This window comes from Panthera onca, chromosome B4, assembly GCF_046562875.1.
Source record: "Panthera onca isolate mPanOnc1 chromosome B4, mPanOnc1 haplotype 2, whole genome shotgun sequence".
Classification (NCBI taxonomy): Eukaryota; Metazoa; Chordata; class Mammalia; order Carnivora; family Felidae; genus Panthera; species Panthera onca.
Window position 1 is genome coordinate 45,927,935 of NC_138345.1, and position 23,596 is coordinate 45,951,530.

Here is a 23,596-nt window from a genome sequence, read left to right on the forward strand (position 1 = left end):
TCTGTGTCTCCCTCTCTCTCTACCCCTCCCCCACTCATGCTCGCTCGTGCTCTCTCAAAAAATGAGTATTAAAAAAAAATTAGAAAGAACTGTAAACAAATGTCCACAAAAATAATAAAATGGAAGAAAAATATAAATTCTATTAATGAATTGTCTCAATAACTGAAATTAAAATAAGGAATTACATTTCTTGGGTACCTGAGAGATCACTGCTTTCGATTCGACGGAGATCAGAATCTGCCCAAAAGAGCTTGCCCAATCTGCTATCAAGGGCTAATGCAATTGGTTTACTTAGGCCACTGAAAAAGAGGACCTCCCGTTCTGTTCCATCCAAAGCAGCCCGTTCAATTTTGGGAGACCTTTCCTGAAGATTGGTAAAATACATATACCTGAAGAGAAAGGAGGAAACAGTAAGTTTATCAAAGTAAGAAACCATACAAAATGAGACTATTCTTAAAGATATAAGGAGTAGAATATTTTAAAATCTTATTTTTAAATGTTGTAGAATGTGTTATTTTTAAGGCCATGGGATACTTTTATTACTTTTGATAACAGTAACACAGAGTATACAGAACTTCTTGGGGAGCTAATTTTCATGAATTAATAAAATGAAATGATAGACACAGGCACACCTATGCTTTTGGAATATTACAATACAGAAATAAAAGAACAGTGATCAGAGAGACCTGGACTCAAAATTTTAAATTCCTTCTCCAATTAGTCTATTTCATAACTAAAAATAAGTCATATATGAGTTATTTCTTATATTTAAATTCTGAAGTTCATCTCTTTCCAGTAACTCTTTTGAAGTAAGCTACTTCCCCTGCTGAATTCCTTATCATTCATTCAGATGCAAAAAAGTACTATTTTATCAAATGTAAAGCTCTGTATTGAATGACAGAAAACATTAGTTCTTGTCATAAAGGAACCTAAAGTCTAGGAGAAAATATAACACCAAAAACACAATTAAGTCTGAGGTAGAGTTCTAAGCATAACTAGAGAGACAGAGATACAGAGTGCTGGGTATTTGGGAAAGGGGAAAACCACGCCAGGCTGGGGTGGGCTAGCTCAAGGAAAACTTCACTGCAGTTCAGTCTTGGAGGTATGGGCAGAAATTAGAACTAAAGCAATAGTGACAAAGGAAAGAAATTCTAGGCAGGAAAGTCAGGGAAAGCAAAAATACAAGAAAACGCAGGGGCAGGTAGATAGAGCATATCGAGTTTTTTCACTGAAGCACAGTACATTAAAGGTAAATAACTAATGAGCTGAAAAGGAAGGCTGATGAGGATCTCACATGCCAAGATATCTGAAAGCAACTTGAGTAGCATACCCTTTCTCTGGGTTTACCACAATGGCTCGAGGTCGGTCTTGCTCGCCTTTTAATACCACTCCAATTGATCTCCCATCTAATCTTGTTACGTTAATGACATTGGTGGCCTCACAAGTCCAGTAAATGTAGCGGCTATAAATATCAATGCTGAGGTCATAGGGTTGTATTTCCAGGTTCTGATTTGGAACTGAGCTCACAACCACAGTAAAACCCTAGGGAAAGAAAAAGACGCACATATAGAAAATTAGGCTCCAAGCCAGAGAGCCCTGAAGTGATCGCTCACAAAGCTTACACTTACATGGTACAAACCTGAGAAGGAACTCTCAAGTCTCACCAGACATTTCTTACTAACAGATTTTTTTTATGGGTAATGTGCTTCTTTTTTATCAGGCATTTTAAATGTTCCCTTTGGCTATTATGACATGTAGCAGAGGAGTGAGCTGAGGCCATATTAGTTGCTCTAGGAACCCGACAGTGCATTGATTCGAGTGGGAAGGTGGCAAGAGTCTCCTGTAAAGTGACTACAGCTGCAGCTAGAAACATCCCTACAAGTCCTCCAAAGCAGCGGTTCTCAACCAGGGGCATTTGGCACTGTGGGGAGACATTTCTGATTGCCACATCTATACGAGTACAACTAGCATCTAGTGGGTGGGGATGCTGTTAAACAGCTTACAATATACAGGTCATACCTCCACAACAAAAAGAATTATATAGCCTAAAAATGTCAATAGTGCTGAAGGTGTGAACCGCTTACAGAGACACAGCAATGAGGGCTAGAAACCACATCAACCAGTCATGTCCTTCTCCAATCCTCAAACCACCAAAAAAAAAAAAAAAAAAAAAAAAAAATGTTTTTAACAAAGCAAAGCAATAGGGAGGTTCTGTTCTAATGTTCTATATGAATAAATTATATTTCATTTGCTTGGCAACGCTGAGATAATATATTCCTTAATGAGGCTATCTCATTTATCTGCTGTGTCCTTGACTGTATAATAACAGCTATAATTTCTATTATTTATCAGTCTGTTAGTCCTGGTCTATATAGTGTAAGGTGCATCTGTAATATATCACTATTGCTAGACCTCTCAATGATCCCTCAACAGCCCCTAAATACATGATCACCTCACCCTTAGTGACATACCAAAACTTAATCCAATCTCCCTAAATTCTAATATATTCAAAATTCAACATCACTGCTATAAGGAAGACAAATAATTATTCATAGTAATTCCCAGTCTAAAACTGCTTGGCCACAGAAAGAAAGTAAAGTAGTATGGATAACTGTGATATAAACCATGACTGGTATGTAAGCATAGATAAGATATTGATAATATTTTTATTCCCTCCCCTCCCTAGTCACCAAATAATAGCCCCCCCCATCATTAAGTTAGTGATAACATATCCTTAGGTGTTTTTAATTTTACCAAGACTGTGTTATATGTTTCTTATCCTCTAAACCTTTTAAAAATAATTAATAATAATAGAACTGTTATTTACTGAGTCTATACATACTATGTAACAGATAATGGGCTATGTGCTTTACATTGTTTTCAGCTAAAAAGTTCCTAAGAATCTTAGTGAGTGACACAGATAGATCAAAACCAAGGTCTATTTAATTTCAAAGCTTCCAACACTCCATGTAAATGAAACCATAATGGAAAAAACTAAACAAACAGACATGAGTGGCAGTAACAAAGTCATTACCAACATACGAACTAAGTTTTCCTTATACAATTTTTATTCCAACAGCATTATCAAACAATTAGGATCTTTGATAATGATCAAAGATCATTAGGAGGAAAAAAAGCTGCTAGGTCCAGAATTTCACATTCTTCTCTCTCTCTGCACGTGCGCGCACGCACACACACATACACGCACGCACACACTCGAGAATTAAGTAAAAGAGGATGGTTAGTCCAACTACATAGTAAAAAAAACAGAATTTGAACCGAGCCCTGAATTACCTGGCTGCCATCTTCTTGTGCTTTTCGGATCATGTTTTGTCGTGAGTCAATCCAATAGAGTTGCTTGTCCAGTGGGTCATAGTCAATGGCCCGGACATTCCGAAGGCTGTGGATGGGAAGGATGATGTCAGGGCTCTGCTGTTCATCGATCACCATGCGGTTGATGGCACTCTTCTGACTGAAGAGTAGGAAAGTAGTTGGAGCTTAAAGAAAGAAAAGAGCAAATTTTAAACACAATTACTCTAAATCTTGTATCACTCAAAGATCTGATCAACCTGTTGTCTACATTTCATGCAAAACAGACACAGATGTTGAAGAGGTAAGACTGAGGACAAAACCGTCTGGAATGTCCCTAGAAACTCTCCTCAAGGTGACACTAATGAGCACTATGCTATCAAACCAGTTATGAATTTACCCAATGACATAGGGTATTATGTCATAACCCTAGCCTATTTTGTTCCATTTTGTCCACAGTGTCATAAAAGGAGACTTGATTTCAATAAAGCATTTGATAAAGATATTAAAATTCTCCTTGTGTGCCAAGTGAATAATCCTACTCTTCCATAAGCTATTCTGCGGGTGGCAGGAAACCTGGGTTTCCATAGGTCAAAGCAGAAATTCCAAGAAAGGTTTTAGTATCAGCTCTCTCATTATCTACTCACTTGATCATAACTAAGTCACTGAACCTCTCTGGGTCAAAGTTTGCTCAACTCTAAAATAAGGTTACAGCTATTTTGTCCTGTTCATTGAGTTCCTGTAAGAATTTTACAACATATATGAAGATACTTCAAGAATTAAGGGTGCTGGGTGACTCAGTTGGTTAAGCCTCCTATTCTTGATTTTGGCTCAGGTCATGATTTCACAGTTCGTGAGTTTGAGTCCCGCATCGAGCTCTGCACTGTGAGTGTGGAGCCCACTTGGGATTCTCTCAGGGCGCCTGGGTGGCTCAGTTGGTTGAGAGTCTGGCTTAGGCTCGGGTCATGATCTCAGTTCCCGGGTTCAAGCCCTACATCAGGCTCTGTGCTGACAGCTCAGGGCCTGGAGCCTGGCTTTGGATTCTGTGTGTCTCCCTCTCTCTCTGACCTTCCCCCACATTCGCTCTGGCTCTCTCAAAAATAAACAAACATTAAAAGAAATGTAAGGGGGGGCGCCTGCATGGCTCAGTCAGTTGGGCTTCCGACTTCAGTTCAGGTCATGATCTCGCGGTTCATGAGTTTGAGTCCCACAGGGGGCTCTGTGCTGACAGCTCAGAGCCTGGAGCCTGCTCCAGATTCTGTGTCTCCCTCTCTGTCTGCCCCTTTCCTGCTCACATTCTGTCTGTTTCTCTCTCAAAAATAAATAAACATTGGGGAGCCTGGGTGGCTCAATCAGTTGAGTGTTTGATTTCAGCTCAGGTCATGATCTCACAGTTCGTGGGTTCGAGCCCCACATCGGGTTCTGTGCTGACAGCTCGGAGCCTGAAGGCTGCTTCAGATTCTGTGTCTGCCTCTCTCCTTGCCTTTTCCCTGTTCATGCTCTCTCTCTCTCAAAAATAAACATTAAAACAAAATAATAAAAATAAATTTAAAAAATAAACATTAAAAAATGTAATAATGCATTATTGTCAATTATACCTCAATAAAAAAGTGTAAAGTATTATATAAATGTAAAGTAAAAATAACTACTGTTCATTATATCAGTAGTAGCAGTAATAAAGTTAGTATTAATAGAAATTAAATCCTCATGGATTGCAGTTACAGGTTTTATTTTGCATTGTGTGGATGATAATTGCAAGGAAAGCCAGTAAAAATGTCTCTCTCTCTCTTGCTCTCTTACACACACATGCACACACAAAACTAGTAATAACAAATGCTTTATACTCATTATCTCTATCTTCACAAAAAACCTTGTATTTATATTTTTACCAAAAAAATATATTAATCTGATATTAAGTTGATGTCCTAAATTTATGAAATGGGGAAATGCAACAGAGACTAACCCTCGGGACTAAGACACTGATTACTATGCAGGAAAACATCTAGAAAACAACAGCATTTGGGGCGCCTGGGTGGCTCAGTTGGTTAAGTGTCCAACTCTTGATAACAGCATAATGGCTCAGGTCATGATCTCATGGTTGAGATCAAGCTCCACTTGGGATTCTCTCTCTCCCGCACTCTCTGCCCCTCCCCTGCATATTCTCTCACTTACCAAAAAAAAAAAAAAAAGAAAAAGAAAAGTAAAGAAACAGCATTTCACAGTGCTACCAACAACTTCAAAGTCTACTAAGTATTTTGAAAATCTTCATTAAACCATATATAAAGGGGCGCCTGGGTGGCTCAGTCGGTTAAGCGGCCGATTGGGCTCAGGTCATGATTTCGCGGTCCGTGAGTTTGAGCCCCGCGTCGGGCTCTGTGCTGACAGCTCAGAGCTTGGAGCCTGTTTCAGATTCTGTGTCTCCCTCTCTCTGACCCTCCCCCGTTCATGCTCTGTCTTTCTCTGTCTCAAAAATAAATAAACGTTAAAAAAATTAAAAAAAAAAAAAAGTATATAAAAATTCCACAATTATACTCCAGTCTCTTGGTATTCAGTCATCACCTAAATCCAGTAGAATTTTGTGCTTTTCGTGGACATAAACATAAATGGCCAATCTAGAAGTCCTTGCTTAGGAGGACCTAAGCCCCATTCTTCACGATTCCATCAAGTGTGGTTCCCTGGTTTACTTTACATTTATACCCAAAAGTACATTGGCTTAATTTGAGTTTCCCAAAGAAACTCATTGCTACTCATAAAGAAACCTGGTATTTACAACACTGAAATTCTTTTTTTTTTTTTTTTTTTTTTTTTAATGAAACATAGTTGACACACAATGCTACATTCACAACACCGAAATTCTGCTTTGTGTAAATTCTTCACCAGTTAGAAGCCCATACCTAGCTTGGAAGATTTAGAAAGTCTCCCACTGGAACCCTCCATTATCTGGAGTCAACTCCATCACATACTGACTTAACAACTTTTAGCAATTTTAGTAGAACACATACACTAGGTAGTAAAAATATATGTCACAACAAGGTAGCTTTTTTTTTTTTTTAAGAATTATTTTTTGGCAGTACTGCTTTCTTGTAACTGAAGAAAAAAGGGGTGGGAGGGGGGCTCTAAACTCTTAAGTTTCTGACAGAATAATCACCACTTATACTAAGACATACAATGAAGCTTAGACTCCAGAGTTTTAGTTGCCAACTTTTCCTGCCTGGGAAACAATCAAGTATATATTTGGCCCCTACCATGTTTTACTGGGCACTTGCTTTTTTTTTGAGTCAAGTTTTAACCTTCAATTAGATTCTACAATTAGGTGTTTTAGAAACGTAGATTAAGACAAAGTCAAATATGGCTTCAAATAAATGCTTGTTTTGAAAAGTCTACATATGACATTAATGGAAGCTGATGTTGTCACTTATTTCAAGGAAGACTTGATTCTGTCATTCAGTGCTTAAAGTGATAAAGAATATGCAATTTTGTAAGCCCAAATCCAACCTAATTTATGTAACCTCTAACTCCCTCATCTCCTGCAGAATGGTACTTTGAGAAATTGTCATACAGACTGTCTGAGCTTTACATTGTCACAATGAAGACAGATGAGATGTTAAGTAGGAGGGAGGTTTTCAGCTCCTTTTGAAGGCACAATTGTTCACCTGCAGCTTAAAGGAAGGCCATGCTCTTGTGGAAGAACTTCATAAACTACAAGGCCAACAAGCCCATCACCTCTGACTGTGCCACTTGTGCCCTGTGCCAAGGGCATGAGTAGGGACCAAAGTCCAGTCCACACTTCATTAGCCAAGCCATGTACCTGTGTGGCTGCAAATGCTGAAAGGAAACCATTTTTTCCTGATTTGCACAAAGGTGCCATAGAGACCAACCACCTCAGTACTGAACAAGGGATTACACAATTTGGCTTCTTGTTTCCTCCCTGACTTGATCTCTTTATTCACTCTAATCCAGTGACACTGGCCCCCTCGGTGTTCCTCTAATATGCCAGACATGCTTCTTCCTAAGACCTCTGCATTTGCTGTCTCTTTTGCTTAATAGGTCTTCTCCCAGATATCCACATAACTCATTTCCTCACCTCCTTCCATTCTTGACATAATGTCACCTTATCAGTAAGGAGTTCTCTGATCAGTGTATTTAACATTGCAATTCTCCTCCTCACCCTTTCTTGCTCTTAATATTTCTCCAAAACATTTATCTCCATCTAACCCATGATATAGTTTACTTATTTGGTTCACTATCTGTCCCACTGGAATATAATCTCCATGGGGGCAGAGACTGATGTCTATTTCATTCACTGCTACATTTTCCACTGGCTCAAATAATGCCCAGTATGTAGCAGACATTCAATATATATTCATTGGAAGAAGAAATGAATAAACACATGAAGAAACAAGCATTAGATCACAATAACTAAGGGGCAGCCCTGTAGCCACAATTTTGAAAGAAAATAAAATTATTTCAGATAATTGGGAAGGAAAACAAACAAACATTTATTTAGGACCTCCAACATGTCACTCATCATTCTAGATAGTAATCCCCAAAATTATCATCTCCATTTTTAGGTAAGCAAACTCAGAAAGGTTAAGTATTTTCCCAAGGTCACAAAGCTGATAAGTGGAAGAGTATATGTATCTTTCTAAGTCCTCCCCTGCTTCTTCATTCTTTTATTTTACAATGATTTCTTGAATCATTACTACTCACCAAGCATTGTTCTAGGCACCTAAGATCCGTGAAAAAAACAAAACAAAACAAAAACACTGCTTCAGGGAGCTTATGTTCCAATAAACAGACAATAAAAGCAATTAACATAATTAAGAAGTTATAGTATATAAATATTAGAGTACATAAATTACATACGGTAACAAAGAATGATAAATGTTACAGGAAAAAGAAAAAGTACAGGTAAGCAGCACTGGCAATGCTAAATAGGGTGGAAGGATGATTTGCCATTTTAAAAGGGTAGATCAAGTCTCACTGTGTAGGTCACAATTAAGCAAAGACTCAGAGATGAAGTATATCCATGTAAATATTTGCAGGAAAAACATTCCAAAAGGTGATAAGCAGCACAATAATCCTGAGGTGGGAGTAACTGGCATATTTGAAAACAACGAGGCTGGGGTAGCTGTGTCATGAAGAGAGCAAGGGGAGAACAGTGAAAGCCACGGTGAAAACAGTGAAAGCCAGGAGAAGCAAAGGGGGAGGGATGCAAAGTGAGGGGTACGGATCATGTAGGAACTTGTAGCCCATTATAACAACTAGGTTTTTACTCTGTGTGAAATGGGGAGCCATTGTAAGGTTTTGAGAAGAGAAACAGCATGATCTGATTTAGCTTTTGAAACACAGGTCAAACATGAAAAGATGCTCAACATCATTCACCATCAGGGAAATACAAATCAAAACCACAAATGAGATACCACCTCACACCTGTCAGAATGGCTAAAATTAACAACACAAGAAACAACAGGTGTTGGCAAGGATGCAGAGAAAGGGGAACCCTCCCACACTGTTGGCGGGAATGCAAACTGGCACAGCCACTCTGGAAAACAGTATGGAGGTTCCTCAAAAGTTAAAAATAGAACTACTTTACGATCTAGCAATTGCACTATTAGCTATTTACCCAAAGGATACAAAAGTACGGATTCAAAGGGGCACACATGTCCCAATGGTTATAGCATTATATCAGCAACAGCCAAACTGTGGAAAGAGCCCAAATGTCCACTGACTGATGAATGGATAAAGAAGATGTAGTATATATACAATGGAATATTACTCAGCCATCAAAGAGAATGAAATCTTGCCATTTGCAACAATGTGGGTGGAGCTACAGTGTATTATGCTAAGCAAAATAAGTCAGTTAGAGAAAGACAAACATCATATGATTTCATCCATATGTGGAATTTAAGAAAGAAAACAGATGAACATATGGGAGTGGGGAATAAAAAGAAAAAAGAGAGGTAAACAAACCATATCTTAAAGATAAAGAACTGAGAATTGATAGAGGGATGTGGGTGGGGATTGGGCTAGATGGGTGATGGGTATTAGATAGGGCACTTGTTATGATGAACATTGGGTGTTATATGTAAGTGATCAATCACTGAATTCTACTCCTGAAACCACTATTGCACTGTGTGTTAACTAACTAGAATTTAAATAAAAATCTGAAAAATAAATAAATAAATAAATAAATAAATAAATATATACATACATGAAACACAGGTCAAGGAGTAAATTGCCCACAATGTTGGAAAAGTATCTAAAGGCAAGCACTTTGTGATAAATTTCTCTCATAATCTGCCTTGGATTCTAATATATCTCTACACAAATATTAAATGGTACTAATTATAAAAAGAGGACACAACAGGGGCACCTGGGTGGCTCAGCTGGTTAAACACCTGATTCTTGAATGTGGCTCAAGTCATGATCTCAGTTTGTGGGTTTGAGCCCCACATCAGGCTCTCCTCTAGCAGCACAGAGCTGCTTTAGATTATCTCTCTGCCTCTCCTCCACTTGTACTCTCTCTCTCTCTCTCAAAAATAAGTAAACTTAAAAAAAAAAAAAAAGTACACAATAGAAAGCCACTTGAAGCACTGTTGATCTATCTCCAAAAGGCAGCCAAAGACAGATATGGGGACTCTCGGCACTGATTCCTCAGGCCTTCACTCAGCAACTAATATGCACAAATATAAGCAGTAAAAACAATAATGATCTCAAAGGGTCTTTCCATATTCCCCTTGGTTCCATTCTCCATTGGTCATTACTCCTATTTTTTTCCTTCCATTCAACGTCAAACTTCTTGAAAAAGACAACTACCCCTCTCTCCCTTTCTCCATTCACATTCTGACCAACTCTAATCTTTAACCATTATTTCCCTGCAACTAATCTCTTTAGGGTTACTAATCACCACCTTCTTCAAAAATCCAGTGGACATTATTTTAGGGTTCACCTAACTCAGCCTGTCAGCAGCATACAGCACAGTTCTCTGTTTTGGAATAATCTTGTTTCTGGTGCCGCCATTCTCTCCTGTTTTTCCTTTTCCCTCTCTGGATGCTACTCTTCAGTGTCCACTGCAAGCTCTCCCTCCTCAGACAGAATTCCTTAGGTTACCAGACCCCTTCCTTTCTCTTTAACAGGAGCTGGCAAACTGCAGCCCACAGCTAGATCTTGCCCTTCTGTCTGTTTTAGAATAGTTTATTGGAATTCAGACACATTTTAAAAATGTCTTGTCCATGGCTTTCATGCTACAGTAGACAGAGTTGAACAGGTATGAGAAACTGTATGACTCACAAAGCCTAAGTGTTTACTCCCTGGCCCTGTACAGAAAGTTTGCGAACTCTAGCTCCATACCCTCTCCCTAAGTAATCTTACCCATTTTAATACGTGCTGGCAATTCCAAAATCTATTTATCTTCAACCTCATGTCTCCCCTCTTCTATCTATCTATTAAATGTATCTATGTCAATGTCCCATGGGGAAATCGATATAAACATGCCTAAAATTAAACTTCTCACTCTAGTCTTCTCATCTCCTACCTACTTAACTACTCAAACCAAAAATCTAAAAGTCACCCTTGCCTCCTCTCTCTTCTTCTTCCTCACGTACAACCTACTGTTCTGTTCATTCTAGCTTCAAAATACACCTTCAATCCATCACCTTCTGTCACCACTGCCACGTCTCTTACCACATCAGTCTGCCTGACCTCCCTGCTACCACAACTCTCTTCAAATCCATTCTACACAATAATCAAATCATGTTATACCTTAATTTTCACAGCAACCTTACATGGTAGTTAATATTATTATTCCCATTTTACAAATGAGAAGTTTAAAGCTTAAAAAATTTATGGAACTTTAGTAAAACTCAAAACTATTATGTGGCAAAGACTCCATGAAATCATTAAACTATAAACTTATATTCTTTCTTTTTCACAACTGAAGCCTTATGTCACAACACACTGAATCCTTTCCTATGTGACTTCTTATACTTTCAGTCACAGAATAAAGTAATTTCAATAGTGAACTGAATAGTTAATAGCTATTATTATTATTATTATACACATCATTTAACATTTTATATTATTATGTTAAATTTAAACATTACGTTTATATATCATGTAGAATAATATATATTTATTTTATACTTTTTATGTTTTATATATTTTTGTATATTACATTATGTCATATATGTGACTAATTGAATAATTAATAGCTAATCCAATATCCTATAGCAGTTTTGTTACCATCCACCCTAGTGAACCATATCCTACACTTCTCTGACATGAATTTACCCTTTCCAGTCGAATTCTCTATTTGTTTATCATATCTAGCAATTTGTTCTTGTCTATCCATCAAGACATGGGCCGTCACATATACTTGAGTCCTAAACCAGGTTTCCCCAAGCCAACAATGTTTGTTACATATTATGTTTTGATATCATTAGCACAGTGTATGTGTGGTTAATGTGTATTTAATATGTAATATGTACTGCTAATATTTAAATATCAGCAGATATTACAGCCAAGAAAAATCTGGATGAATGGAGAAGATCTGGTAATCCACTGGAATTAAGTAGTGACCACCCACAATGCTCAGAGCATGTGCTCTTTAGTTCCCCAGATATTTACAATTATTTTATACCCGGATAAATTTACATGAAAAATATGTATTTTCCACCTGGCCTCTTATTTGCTTAAATTTTTTATCTTTAGTCTATACTATGAACTTCAAAGGACAAGGAGGTTGTAGTTTGAAAATTTTCTGTTTTACTGCCTGTACTTTATAATAAATATAACACGAATAAGAAAAATATAAATTCTTAATAGCACGCATGTATGATAGTCTGTCTCACTGAAGCTATTGTGCACTAAATATTTAAATGCTCAAAAGTAAAAGACTTAATTTTTTCTGCAATACCAATTTTTCCATAACAGCAACTGGCTATCATCAAACAGTTAAGTTACAAAAACGTGCATTTTTCCATCTTTAGTCCTTCTCTTTTGTTAAATGATCAACTCTGAACTTCTACAACTTGTTAGCTCTAGAAAGAACATGAACTACAGTGTTTTCAAAATCCTGCTTTCTCCTCGAATTCTAGTTTGCACTGGGGGAGACACAGCTTACCACTACAAGTCCTGTTGTCGGCGTTAAGAGAGTAGTGGGCAGGGCATCCACAAACAAAACCCCCAACTGGCACAGCCAAGCAGAGGTGGGAGCAGTGCCCATTGCTGGAAGCACACTCATTCCACCCTGCCTGCCGAGAGGAGTGAAAGACGAGGATGTCCATCACATAATCCAAATGGCCCTGGATGATGGTGCGGTTTTGGCCACTGGTTTTGTTGGCACGTTCAATGCTGCGCCGGCTCCAGTCTGTCCAGTAGATGTAATCTTGGTACTGAGTTAAGCCAAAAGGATGAGGCAAGTCATCTGCTATAACTTCCCGGTTGAGTCCTGTTTTCAGAAAGGCAGTAGACGGGAAAAGCAGAGGCATGAAACATGTGAGAGTAGAAGAACCTTATTGGCCAAAAGAAAGAAAGTTGTAACATATAAAATATTACAGTTGTAAGCAATTTAAGATAGAACAACTTATTTAACAGCAATTTTAAAACCAGACCAGTCCTCTGAAATCAATCCATCTGCAGTCTGACCCCATGCCTCAAACTTATATTCTTGCTATAAATCACTGAGTTTGTTTAAACTCCAAGTGGTCTGTTTTGACTGCAGTTTTATTTTCTCTCCATAAGGGTCTGTAAGTTGAACTTTTAGTCTTCCTTCCATAAAAGATGGAAATGCATATACTGTACTTTACTAGTACAAAAAGTCACTTCAGGAATATCTAGGGAGTTACAAATTCCACTACAAGCCCAACAATAATGAAATTTCCACAAAATAAAGAGATGTGAATCCAAGAACCTGGCCCACTATTAATAATAATAAACAGGATACAATGTCAGAGCACCTAGACATTCATAGGAAGTTCTGTCAATAGTATCTAACCAATGGTAAACAGCAGTCACGGATTTTTATATAGAAAGAATAACATACTATCTGTCTGGATTAAAAAAAAAAAAGAAGTACACCTTACCAAGCATATTTGAAGATTCTATTAAGTTGGTGTCCAGGTCTGTCCAATAAAGCCTCCTTTTAGCATAATCAATAGTTAGGCCATTTGCCCGTCCCACATTTGGAACTAACGTAGTACGTTCACTTCCATCCATGGCAGCTCTGTCTATCTTAGGTTTTCCACCCCATTCAGTCCAATACATAAATCTAAATTCAAAACAATAGATATGTAACAGGTCACTTTTGATTATTTGGGAAAAAGGGTCATATTCATGCATGGTAACTAAATAAATTTAAAGAAAATATACATTAAATCAAGGAAATCGGTAAAGCAAAATCAAGGCTATCATTTTTTCAATTATTTTGGCACCCTCACCTAAATATTTTTTCTCATATCCTAAAAAGGAAGTGAGTCAGCTTTCTTTAGTCTTTCCAATGAATTTGTTCCATCCAAAACCCAGAAACTGGAAACAAACTAATGATATCCATACTGCAGCACTTGCATTTATGCAACTAATATTCAAGAAGATACCAAAAAATTAAAGTTCTGGGCTCAGAATCTGATTCACGTCTGCATAAAATAGCTTTGTATCTTTACATATTTCTGAACACAAGTAATTTGAGGTTTAAATTTTTAGACTTATTTTTCAACTTGTATAATCAACTCTCCCCAAAAACAAGTTGCAGGAGTATATCAAAGGTAAAAATTAATAGTCTTTAAATGGAACTAAAAAGCAAAGTTTGAAATGTTTTTGGTCGTGCAGTCCAAGGGAACATACTATGTGTGTATGAGCAGTGACTCACCCCTTACTGTGTCGGCTGGGCACTGAACACTACTGCTATAATCCCTGTAAAATTTTAGAATACTTTCTTGCTTTTATATTATTTTTCCAAGTTTTTCACATTAACCTCAGAGCAGCCCCACAGTATAGGCTGTTTATAGATGTAAAGAGGCCAAAGCAATAAAAGAAATGTGAATGATCTAATTTCTTCAACTCCATCACATGGCAGGGCTAGAACTAGAACCTAATCCCTAGCTAAGTACTTTTTCAACTAAACTAGTAAGGTGCTAGTTTTGAGACATTCTGAATACTGGAACTAGAAAAGCACTCCACATGCCAACTCTCATCAAATACCTGAAGACAGACATTTACTCATCAGTCTGTCAGCTGATGGTTGACTTGGTAGCAATGCATGAACGTGCTTTTCTGAAAATTAAAGTTAGTCTTGGGCTTTGTTTGCATTTGTACTTGTCAGCTGACAGGCACGTGCACACAAGAAGCAAAAGCAACTGTGAGACAAATGTCACAGTTGCTAGCAGCCAAATAAACTGTGGAGTCCTTAGTCCCAATTATTAAATTTATCTGTGTGGTAACTAATGCTTAGAGTTAAGATCACCGTAATGCAACCACAACATGTCAGCACAGAGAAGCTATCTTTGCTCTGGCCTTCTAACGAGATGGAGACTAGGTAATAATGGAATTAATGTGATTTCAAGGATCTATTTTTAATTACAGGTATGGTAAATATGTTTGTATGTTCACACTGTTAACTTCTGCTTTTAAAAGTAGAATTATTCTTCAAATTTCAGATTTCTTAGCTGTTGGCTTTTTAAAACTTGCTACATCATGTAAGAGGATCACCTACCTTTGAAAAACGTCATGTTGTAAAGAAATGTTTTTTTAATCGAAAACAGTTTACCATCTCATATCAAAGTTTCTCTAAGCTTTTAACAATGATCAAACTAATTGTCCACTTTGAACTGATGAATATTCTAAAATGGGACTTTTTAAAATGCAGCTATTTCTTAGTACACGGCATTATTTCAGTGGGTTTTAGATCTGATTTAACTTCAGAGAGGGTAAAGCAAAATGCAAACGATACCTTTAAAAAGGCTGTTTATTAGCATACAATGGGATCGGTAATATTTAATTACTAGTCCATCTCACCAATCTTCCTTTACCTAATGTTAATAACGGCAAAAGTAAAATATAGCTAATAATTAGTTCTAAATCAGTGAAATCTCAACTAATGGGTTTTAAAATAAAGCCTACCTATGGTTTAGTTACCAGATTCCTAGTAAGCATTATTTAAGACATCAAAAATACAATCCATAATGAGGCTATGGGCAACACAGTTGCAAAGAATGCATACATAAAAGCTGTTTACCCTTCAGCAGGGTCCAGTGCAAGAGCTCTGGGACTATCTAGGTCTTTCCAAACCAAAACTTGTCGGTGCTGCCCATCCAACTTTGACACCTCAATTCGATTCGTTCCTGTGTCTGCCCAGTACAAGTTCTTCCCAAGCCAGTCTACTGCCATGCCTTCTGGATAATCTAAGCCAAATTCCACCACATGTTCCAGTGCACTGCCATTCATGAAGGCTCTGCTGATGGTCTGCAAGAATGAGATTAACAACAAAATCACATGGCTTAAGTATAAAACACTATCAAGAAAGAAGAGTTCTGATTTTCGTTGGGTGCGAGGATCCAGAAGCATAGTTTCTTAATACAATTCATGTATTTTACAAGCACAGAAAAAGCCTGATGTCAATCTCTAATAAATGCAACTGTGACCTCAAGTTTTAGTATCAAGCCGAGGAGAAATTTTTGTAATTATTAAGGACCAAAAATTTACTCAAGTAAGACAGTGGAATGACTTTGCTTTTAAAATCTATTAGTAATCAAGTGAAAAAAATATGGCTAGAATGCTGTAGACTTGTAATTGGTAGTCAACTTCCTGAAGGCTCCTGAGAGTATGCCATGTCATTGTGTCAATCTGCAAAGATCTCAACAACCTTATACATCATAAAATGTACATAACCATTATCAGATTATTACCACTGCAGCTCTGAGTTCCCAAAATTTCAAGCCATTATTCAAGCCATTAATAATGGCTGCTACTTCTTGGCAAGTACTACCTTAAGTGTACACATGTTTACACATATTTTCTCATTTAATCCTCAAAATAGCCCTGCAAGATAGGCATTATCTCTATTTTCAAGATGAGGAAAACTTAGAAGGCCATACAATACAAGCCAAAATATACTTATTTTACTTCATTTATTCATTCATTCAAGTTAAAGATTTTATTGAACACAATTAGAATCCAATTCTGGCTCCAATACCCCGTGATTTTTGCATATTAAACAAATTTTACACAAATTATATGAAATAGGCCCAAAACAATCTAGAAGAAGGAAAGATTATTCTCCAGATTTTCTGTTCAGGAGCTCCTCCCTCTTATTGACTTAGTAGTGCTTTTCAATATTTATTTTAGGAAAAAGAAAATAAAGGTATATTCTAACTCATAATTGGCATTTTATACCTCAGCCAGACTACGGAATTGTGTTTAAAATAAGTCAAGTCTCTATAACTCATTTAGATGGGACTTCAACTGCTTACTCTTTAATTGCAGAAAATGTCACTCATTATCCTCAAATGGAATAAAGCAGAGGTAGATTATGTCTTGCAGATTTAGAACACTCAAGCAAAGTATCCTGTATTTTAAAAAAGCACTTAATTAAATACGGAATGGACCTTCTCCTTCCTTTAAAAAGTTAAGGGCTTTTGTTGAATTCTGCCTATTAAACAACAAGGGAGAGTGATCACAGCATGAAGACTCAAATTTTAGAACCTCTCCCTTTTAGTCTTTGGTTTTAACATTTCAATTCTTTTAAGCTAACCTTGAGTGATATATCGGTCCAGTAAATTCGGTTGTCTGTCACATCAAAATCCAAAGCAGAAGCTTCTTTGACACCAGTGAGAGGAATGGCCACGTTATTATTGTTAGTTTCCAGAGAAATTCGCCTGATATCTGCTCTCCGTGAAAACAAAAGGAAAGCCTCTGGGACAATGCAAGTCTTCATGTCACTGATGAGTTCAAAGCCAATGGGGCAGGCACAACGAAGGCCCTGAGGCCTATATAGGCAAAGATGGCTACATCCCCCATTTTCCTCTGCACAAGGGTTGGAACCTAAAAAATATGTTAATTATAAAAGGATACAGAAAGACACACACATTGACACAATCAACATATTTTCACTTTAAAATGACTAGGCATGTGGTTCACAAAGACCTATGATTCTATCTGCTCCAAAATATAGTTTCAATCCTAATGTCATAAATACCATGAAGATTAATAGGGAATAAAAAGCCAGGGGCAGTGATGCAGGCCTGTATTCCCACCTACTCAGGAGGCTGAGGCAGGCGGGAATGCTTGAGCCCAGGAGTTCTGCATTGTAGTGCATGCACTTTGCTAGGCCAGCCCTCCACACTAAGTTAGCTTCAACGTGGTGCCCTCCCGGGCACGGGATACCACCAGACTACCTAAGGACTGTGCACTGGCCCAAGTCGGAAACGGGACAGGTCAAAACCCCCTGCTAATCAACTGGAAATAAAGGTATGCAAATACTTTCCTTTGTACCCACAGTAAGCTTTAAAATAAGTTACATTATTCATACAATAGGACAGAATTCTTTTAATGAAGCAGGTGTGTGTGCATGTGTGTGTGTATATATTTAGCCCTTCAAGTAAAACTATGTAGCCAGAGTACTAAGCCAACATTCAAAAGGCCCATTTCTTGTTAAAAAAAAAAAAAAAAAAAAGAATTAACAGATAATTTCTATATTCCCTCAAAACACCAAAAATTTACACTGCTGCTTGATAAACCACTATCTCTAACTTGTCTCATCCTTGGCATCCATCTTTGAAGGAATTTTTTAATTACTTACCAATGATTCGATGAACATTCGTGGCCTTTAGGCCCATGAGATCAGGAAGTTGATCTATGATGATCTCCCTCTCTGCGCTTCGTTTGTGTACTCTTTCGATGCTACGCCTCTGCCAGTCAGTCCAGTAAACATAGTCACCCAACAGAGTAAACCCAAATATGTGAGGAATTTTGTCTTCCACCAGTACTCGTCTCCCAGTGCCATCAATATTCATAACCTTCAAGTTTAAGTTTAAAGACAAGAGGAAAAGATGTGTACTTATTCTTCGAATGTATATAAAATGACAAATCCAACTGCCTGTTGTATCAAAACTGAAGTCATCTTAGTTATTTTTATTACAATGTTTTCACAAAATAACATGCTAATTTAACAAGAATGATTTAAAATACTCAGTATAAGCTCATATTTTCCCTCTATTTCTCTATCTCTTATTACTCTTCCTTCTAAAAATTCTGGCAATATTAGCCTTAGTATGTATCTCTTTTATTAAGTGCCTTTTAAAAATTAAAAATACAGTATCATTACCTTAAATTTGCTTTTACATTTGTTTTTACATTATAATGTACCTTCATACACATTATTTTATTATATATTTTGTTTTATAACATACTTTATTTTTCCTGAGAGTTTTGTCTGTTTTACATTTATAAGGAAACAGAGATTCACAGAAGATCACATAGCTGAAAACAAAATGTCTTGTTTAGGACTCCTTCCGCTTATTATACTTTTTTATTTTATGGTTTTGTTTGAAAATTTTTTGAAAGCCCAAGATAAGGGCTCTCAGAACATCTCTCAGTCTCTTAAGATTATAATTATAAATGTATCTGGAGTTTACAACACTCTCTGCAACTAAATTTCCAGGAACTGGGATGTACCTACTGTCTCCAACTACCCCATTTAGCAACATTATTAAATTCATTCTGAAACTCTCATAAACTCAACAATTTCTGTACAAGTGGCAAAGGCATCTTTTCTGTCCCTGACATTCCAGCAACATGTACTCATCTTCTGTTCTGAAAGATGGAGTCAGTCTTCTAAAGCAAAAACTTGGAAGTCCCCAACTGAAACCATTTCTACCATTAAGTGGCCTGTGTGCCAGGCAAACTGGACTTCAGAAATGTTATTCTGGTACTAAAATCATGTACATACATGCAAACAGTATCTTCCCTACCCTCCTACAAACAGTATTATGATTTATGCAAGAATTAATTTTTTTATACATAAAATTAGTAGGAAATAGTACATATAAGTCAATACTGTGATTGCCTAAATGGAATGACAACCAGATGTTATCTTTATATCTCCTCTCTAAAATTTAAAAACTCTTGCTGACCTTCCAAGAACAGCCAAACCTTGAAAACAAAGTACTTAAAAAATTGAGTGAGCAAAACTGTGCTATATCCTTGCATTTTCATGGGTAAATATCAATAAATATTTCATTTATATCTGACAGAAGAGATGATAACTAAATGTTTGTGTGTTCATATCAGATACAATAGGACTTCCATTAAGCCAACTGTTTAAATCTTTATTTAATCTTTGTTTAAAAAGAGTATTTTTAAAAACATAGTTTATTTCTTTTATATTTATTTTTGAGAGAGAGAGAGAGAGAGGCACAGAGTGCAAGCGGGGGAGGAGGACAGAGAGAGGGAGACACAGAATCTGAAGCAGGCTCCAGGCTCCGAGCTGCCGGCACAGAGCCTGATGCGGGGCTCGAATTCACGAACCATGAGATCATGACCTGAGCCGGAGTCGGATGCTCAACCAACTGATCCACCCAGGCGCCCCAAAAAACATAGTTTAAAAGAATACTATCCTAATTCCTACATTAAATATTGCTTAAAGTTAATCATTTCTCCTTAATCTGAGACATCACTCTTGACATTTTACATTCATATTTTCTTGCAACAGATCATTCCTGGATATGCTTTATGATGTTTGTATCTTAAGATTACTTTGGTGTTTAAGAGCAAAAGGACTAAGTAGAGAAAAAGGGTCCATAATTTGTTTACGTATCTAACTAGAATGTGACCTCTAGAATAGCAGGAACCTAATTCATCCATTTACGTGCCTGCCACATCTACTGTTAAAGAGTCTGACAAAGAACTCAATAAATATTTGTTAAATAATTTTTAAAAAGAGATAGGTTTCCTAAGACACTCACTCAAGAAACCTTCCTAAAAATGGAAATGAAAATTTAACCATTATTATCCTCAGATTCTACAGTTTAGCCATTTGAATGAAAGGTATTCTTGCCCAAATTTTAAATCCATGTAAAAAATTTAAATCCACGTAAGAAAAAAATGCACACTACTCCCTACTTTTGGAGAATGGATACATTCCTGAACACTCCCTAAAAGCAGAGCTCCAAGAAAGAATTTCTGGCCCCCCTGTATTATTGGAAACTGTGATCGGAGAGAAAAATCTTTCCTTTATAAGATGTGTAACAGAAACATCTTTATTCTAGGTAGGGAAAGTTTATTTTTTAAAACTCTGTACTTTTATTTTACCTCCATCCCGAGGTACTCTCCTCCAGAGATTATCTCTTGACTCTAGCATCATCTTCTACCCTTTCATGAGAACTTCCTTTTAGTACTATTTCCTTCCTTCCCAAGGATCTTCGATATCTCCCTCTTCATAGGATCCTTTTTTCTGCCTTTATCACAACACAATTTCTTCCAACTTAGAAAGACACTGTTTAACAGTTGAATGATTCTGTTTTTACTGCCACATTCTTTGAATATGATCTGTAACAGCTGCCTCCATCTCTTAAGATTCATTCCCTTACTCTGCTGACTTCCAATCTCTGACTCAGATGAAATAAGTCTACTGAAAATGGTCAGTGACTACCTCCTTGCTTTCCTCAGTTCTTGTGATCTTTTGCCTTATTTATTTATTTATTTTTTAATTTGATACTCTTAACCACCCACTGAAACTATGCACTGGATTTTCATGGCACAGTATGACCTTTTCCCTTTTTCTATAGCCAGAAAGGCTTTTTATCTCTTCATTTTTACTGGTTCTCCCTTCCTTTTTCAGACCTGGTTGGATATTTTCCAAGGTTTCCTGAGTTCTCCTCTGCAAATCACCTTTTAAAGACCATCAAATCTTGCAGCTTCTGTTATCTTATGTAAAAATAAATACACAAAAAATAAATATGTAAAGTTCTAGTCTAAGGTCTCATCAGTTTCTACTGCAGTATTTCCAACTGCATCTCCTGGAAAATGTACCACTACGTCATCTAAAATGTCATATACTTAACAGCGAACTTATGTTCTCTTGTTAAGGGGAGTTCACCATCCAATCGAAGAGTTTCCAACACACAATGCCAAACAGTATGCACTGTACCACCCTAAAATACTACTTCCTCACAAGTTTATGGTATATTAAACCGTCTGACTTGATTTTCTTCCTAGTTTCAGTATGATCTTAAATCAATTACTCTGCATTATCTTACATTTAATAAACTAACACTAATTTTGCTGTACTATGCCCAAATACTGACCTTCCTGTTAAGATTTGTTTCCTCATCTAAAGGCACATACTAAATGCCTAGTATCGAACTTCTTCATAAAAATAAAATTTACGGGCACCTGGCTGGCTCAGTTGGTTAGCATCCAACTTCAGCTCAGGTCATGATTTCACGATGGTTCAGGGGTTTGTGAGTTCAACCAGTGTCAGGCTCGCTGCTGACAGCTCAGAGCCTGGAGCCCGTTTCAGATTCTGTGTCTCCCTCTCTCTCTGCCCCTCCACGGCTCATGCTCTCTCTCCCTCTCTCTCAAAAATAAATAAACATTAAAAAATGAAATGAAATGAAATAAAATTTAAATTTCTCCTCCAAAAACATTATAGGATCAACCAACTCTTTCTTTCAGTTGTGTTAGCCTACAACATTTCTGTTCATTCTAATAAGTGAACAACTTAAAAGATGGCTGCATAAGTATGAATTTGGATAACAGGCAAAAAACGGAACTGAAAATCACAGTGGGAAAAATAACAAAATCACAACTCCAAAAGATGCTTTTAGTTTACACAATTAAGCGTCTTCTATTTAGCGGTGACTCTTCATTCTGCTCTCTAAAAATCTCTCATGATTGGCAAACAATGTTCTGGCACAACTAGACAGACTTAGATTTCGAATATAAGTTCTATCACTCACTGGGTACCCTTAGGCAATTTCTCACCGTAAAACAGGAAGAGAACTTGTAACACTGAATTATTTAAGAATGAAATAAAATAATGTTAAATACGTAGCACAGTATCAGATGTGTAGATGCCCTGCAGATGTTGGTTCTTGCCTTTTAAAATTATTTCAATAAATACCTTAGTACCTCTTAGTAAATAGTTACATTTAAATGGCTGTAACTAATTGATTAAAATGTAGTGCTTCAAAATAAAAACTGATACATTAATATAAAAGAATACGTGGAAATTGAAGACCAAAACAACCACACTGTCTAGCAGAAGAATAAAACAACAGAATAAAACAGAAGAATAAAAACAACAGAAATAAAACAGAAGAATAAAAACAATACAGACCTTTCTATATCCTGGCAACTAGTGGAAAACTACAGGGCTGCAGCCTTATTCCCATTTCCAACCCCCAATTTGTATTGTTTGCTTATGCCACTTAGATGTACATAACTAAAACAGCAGACAAAAAGGAGCGAACAGTTTGACAATTCGATCACAAATATTTTTGCTGCTGTACCGGACCCTTGCTCCACTCCCCCAGCCTCAAATCAAACATTAACAAACACATCTAATGAAGGCAAATCGCCGTGAAAGACCTCATGAGGAATGCTAAGAAGTTTATTACAGGGCCTCTTGTAGCTAAGGGATTACAATTTAGTTGAGGAGGTAAACTGTATTTACATTAAAACCATACACATATACTCCTCTCTGGCCTATATCTTATCAAGAAGTATAGGAAATAGAGGAGCTCAAATCCATCTTGAAGAATTAGAAGAATTTTGACAAACAGAAAAAGGGTTTTTCAGAATAAAAGTAACACATGTTAAGACACAGTCAAGGATGCCTTGTGTGAGTGACTTTGAAACAAATGCTTTGAGGCAGAGAGAACACAAAAGGGACTCAAAGGAGACAACATTAGGCAGATAGATACCATCCTATGGCAGGGATGAGACTTCAGGATGAGACCTATAGAAAACAAGATACTTCTGAGGGCACTTTAAAGGAGAGTGATAGGACAAAATTCTGTTTTGGGAGGACCTCATTTACCTCTGTTACTGTGTTCAGATTGTGCTGAAAATAATCATCTTAAATACAGAATTAGGGTTAATAAAATATTTTCAATTACTGTGGGATGGTAATAGAGGTCCAAATCCCTTATCTGAGGCTTAGGGCCAGCCATATTTCAGACTTCAGATTTACTGTGAAATTGAGAAAGGTGAACACGACACACATGGCATATCACCTCTGCCTGGCTTCAGGGAGCACTTGGTTGCCAAACACATTAATATTTTTGCAGCA

At 37.0% G+C, this 23,596-nt stretch overlaps 1 protein-coding gene across 1 annotated transcript in view; it reads right to left on the reverse strand.

The window, feature by feature from the left end:
• LRP6 (LDL receptor related protein 6) overlaps positions 1–23,596 on the reverse strand; it is a 177,412-nt gene that overhangs the window by 30,192 nt on the left and 123,624 nt on the right. Inside the window, exons 8-15 of the mRNA XM_060658349.3 lie at positions 18,104–18,320; positions 17,057–17,346; positions 15,542–15,768; positions 13,395–13,579; positions 12,434–12,760; positions 3,295–3,497; positions 1,331–1,542; positions 199–389 (exon numbers count right to left, since the gene is read on the reverse strand). Of these exons, the coding sequence (XP_060514332.1) occupies positions 199–389; positions 1,331–1,542; positions 3,295–3,497; positions 12,434–12,760; positions 13,395–13,579; positions 15,542–15,768; positions 17,057–17,346; positions 18,104–18,320 (1,852 nt within the window). The remainder of the gene's footprint in view (positions 1–198; positions 390–1,330; positions 1,543–3,294; positions 3,498–12,433; positions 12,761–13,394; positions 13,580–15,541; positions 15,769–17,056; positions 17,347–18,103; positions 18,321–23,596) is intronic.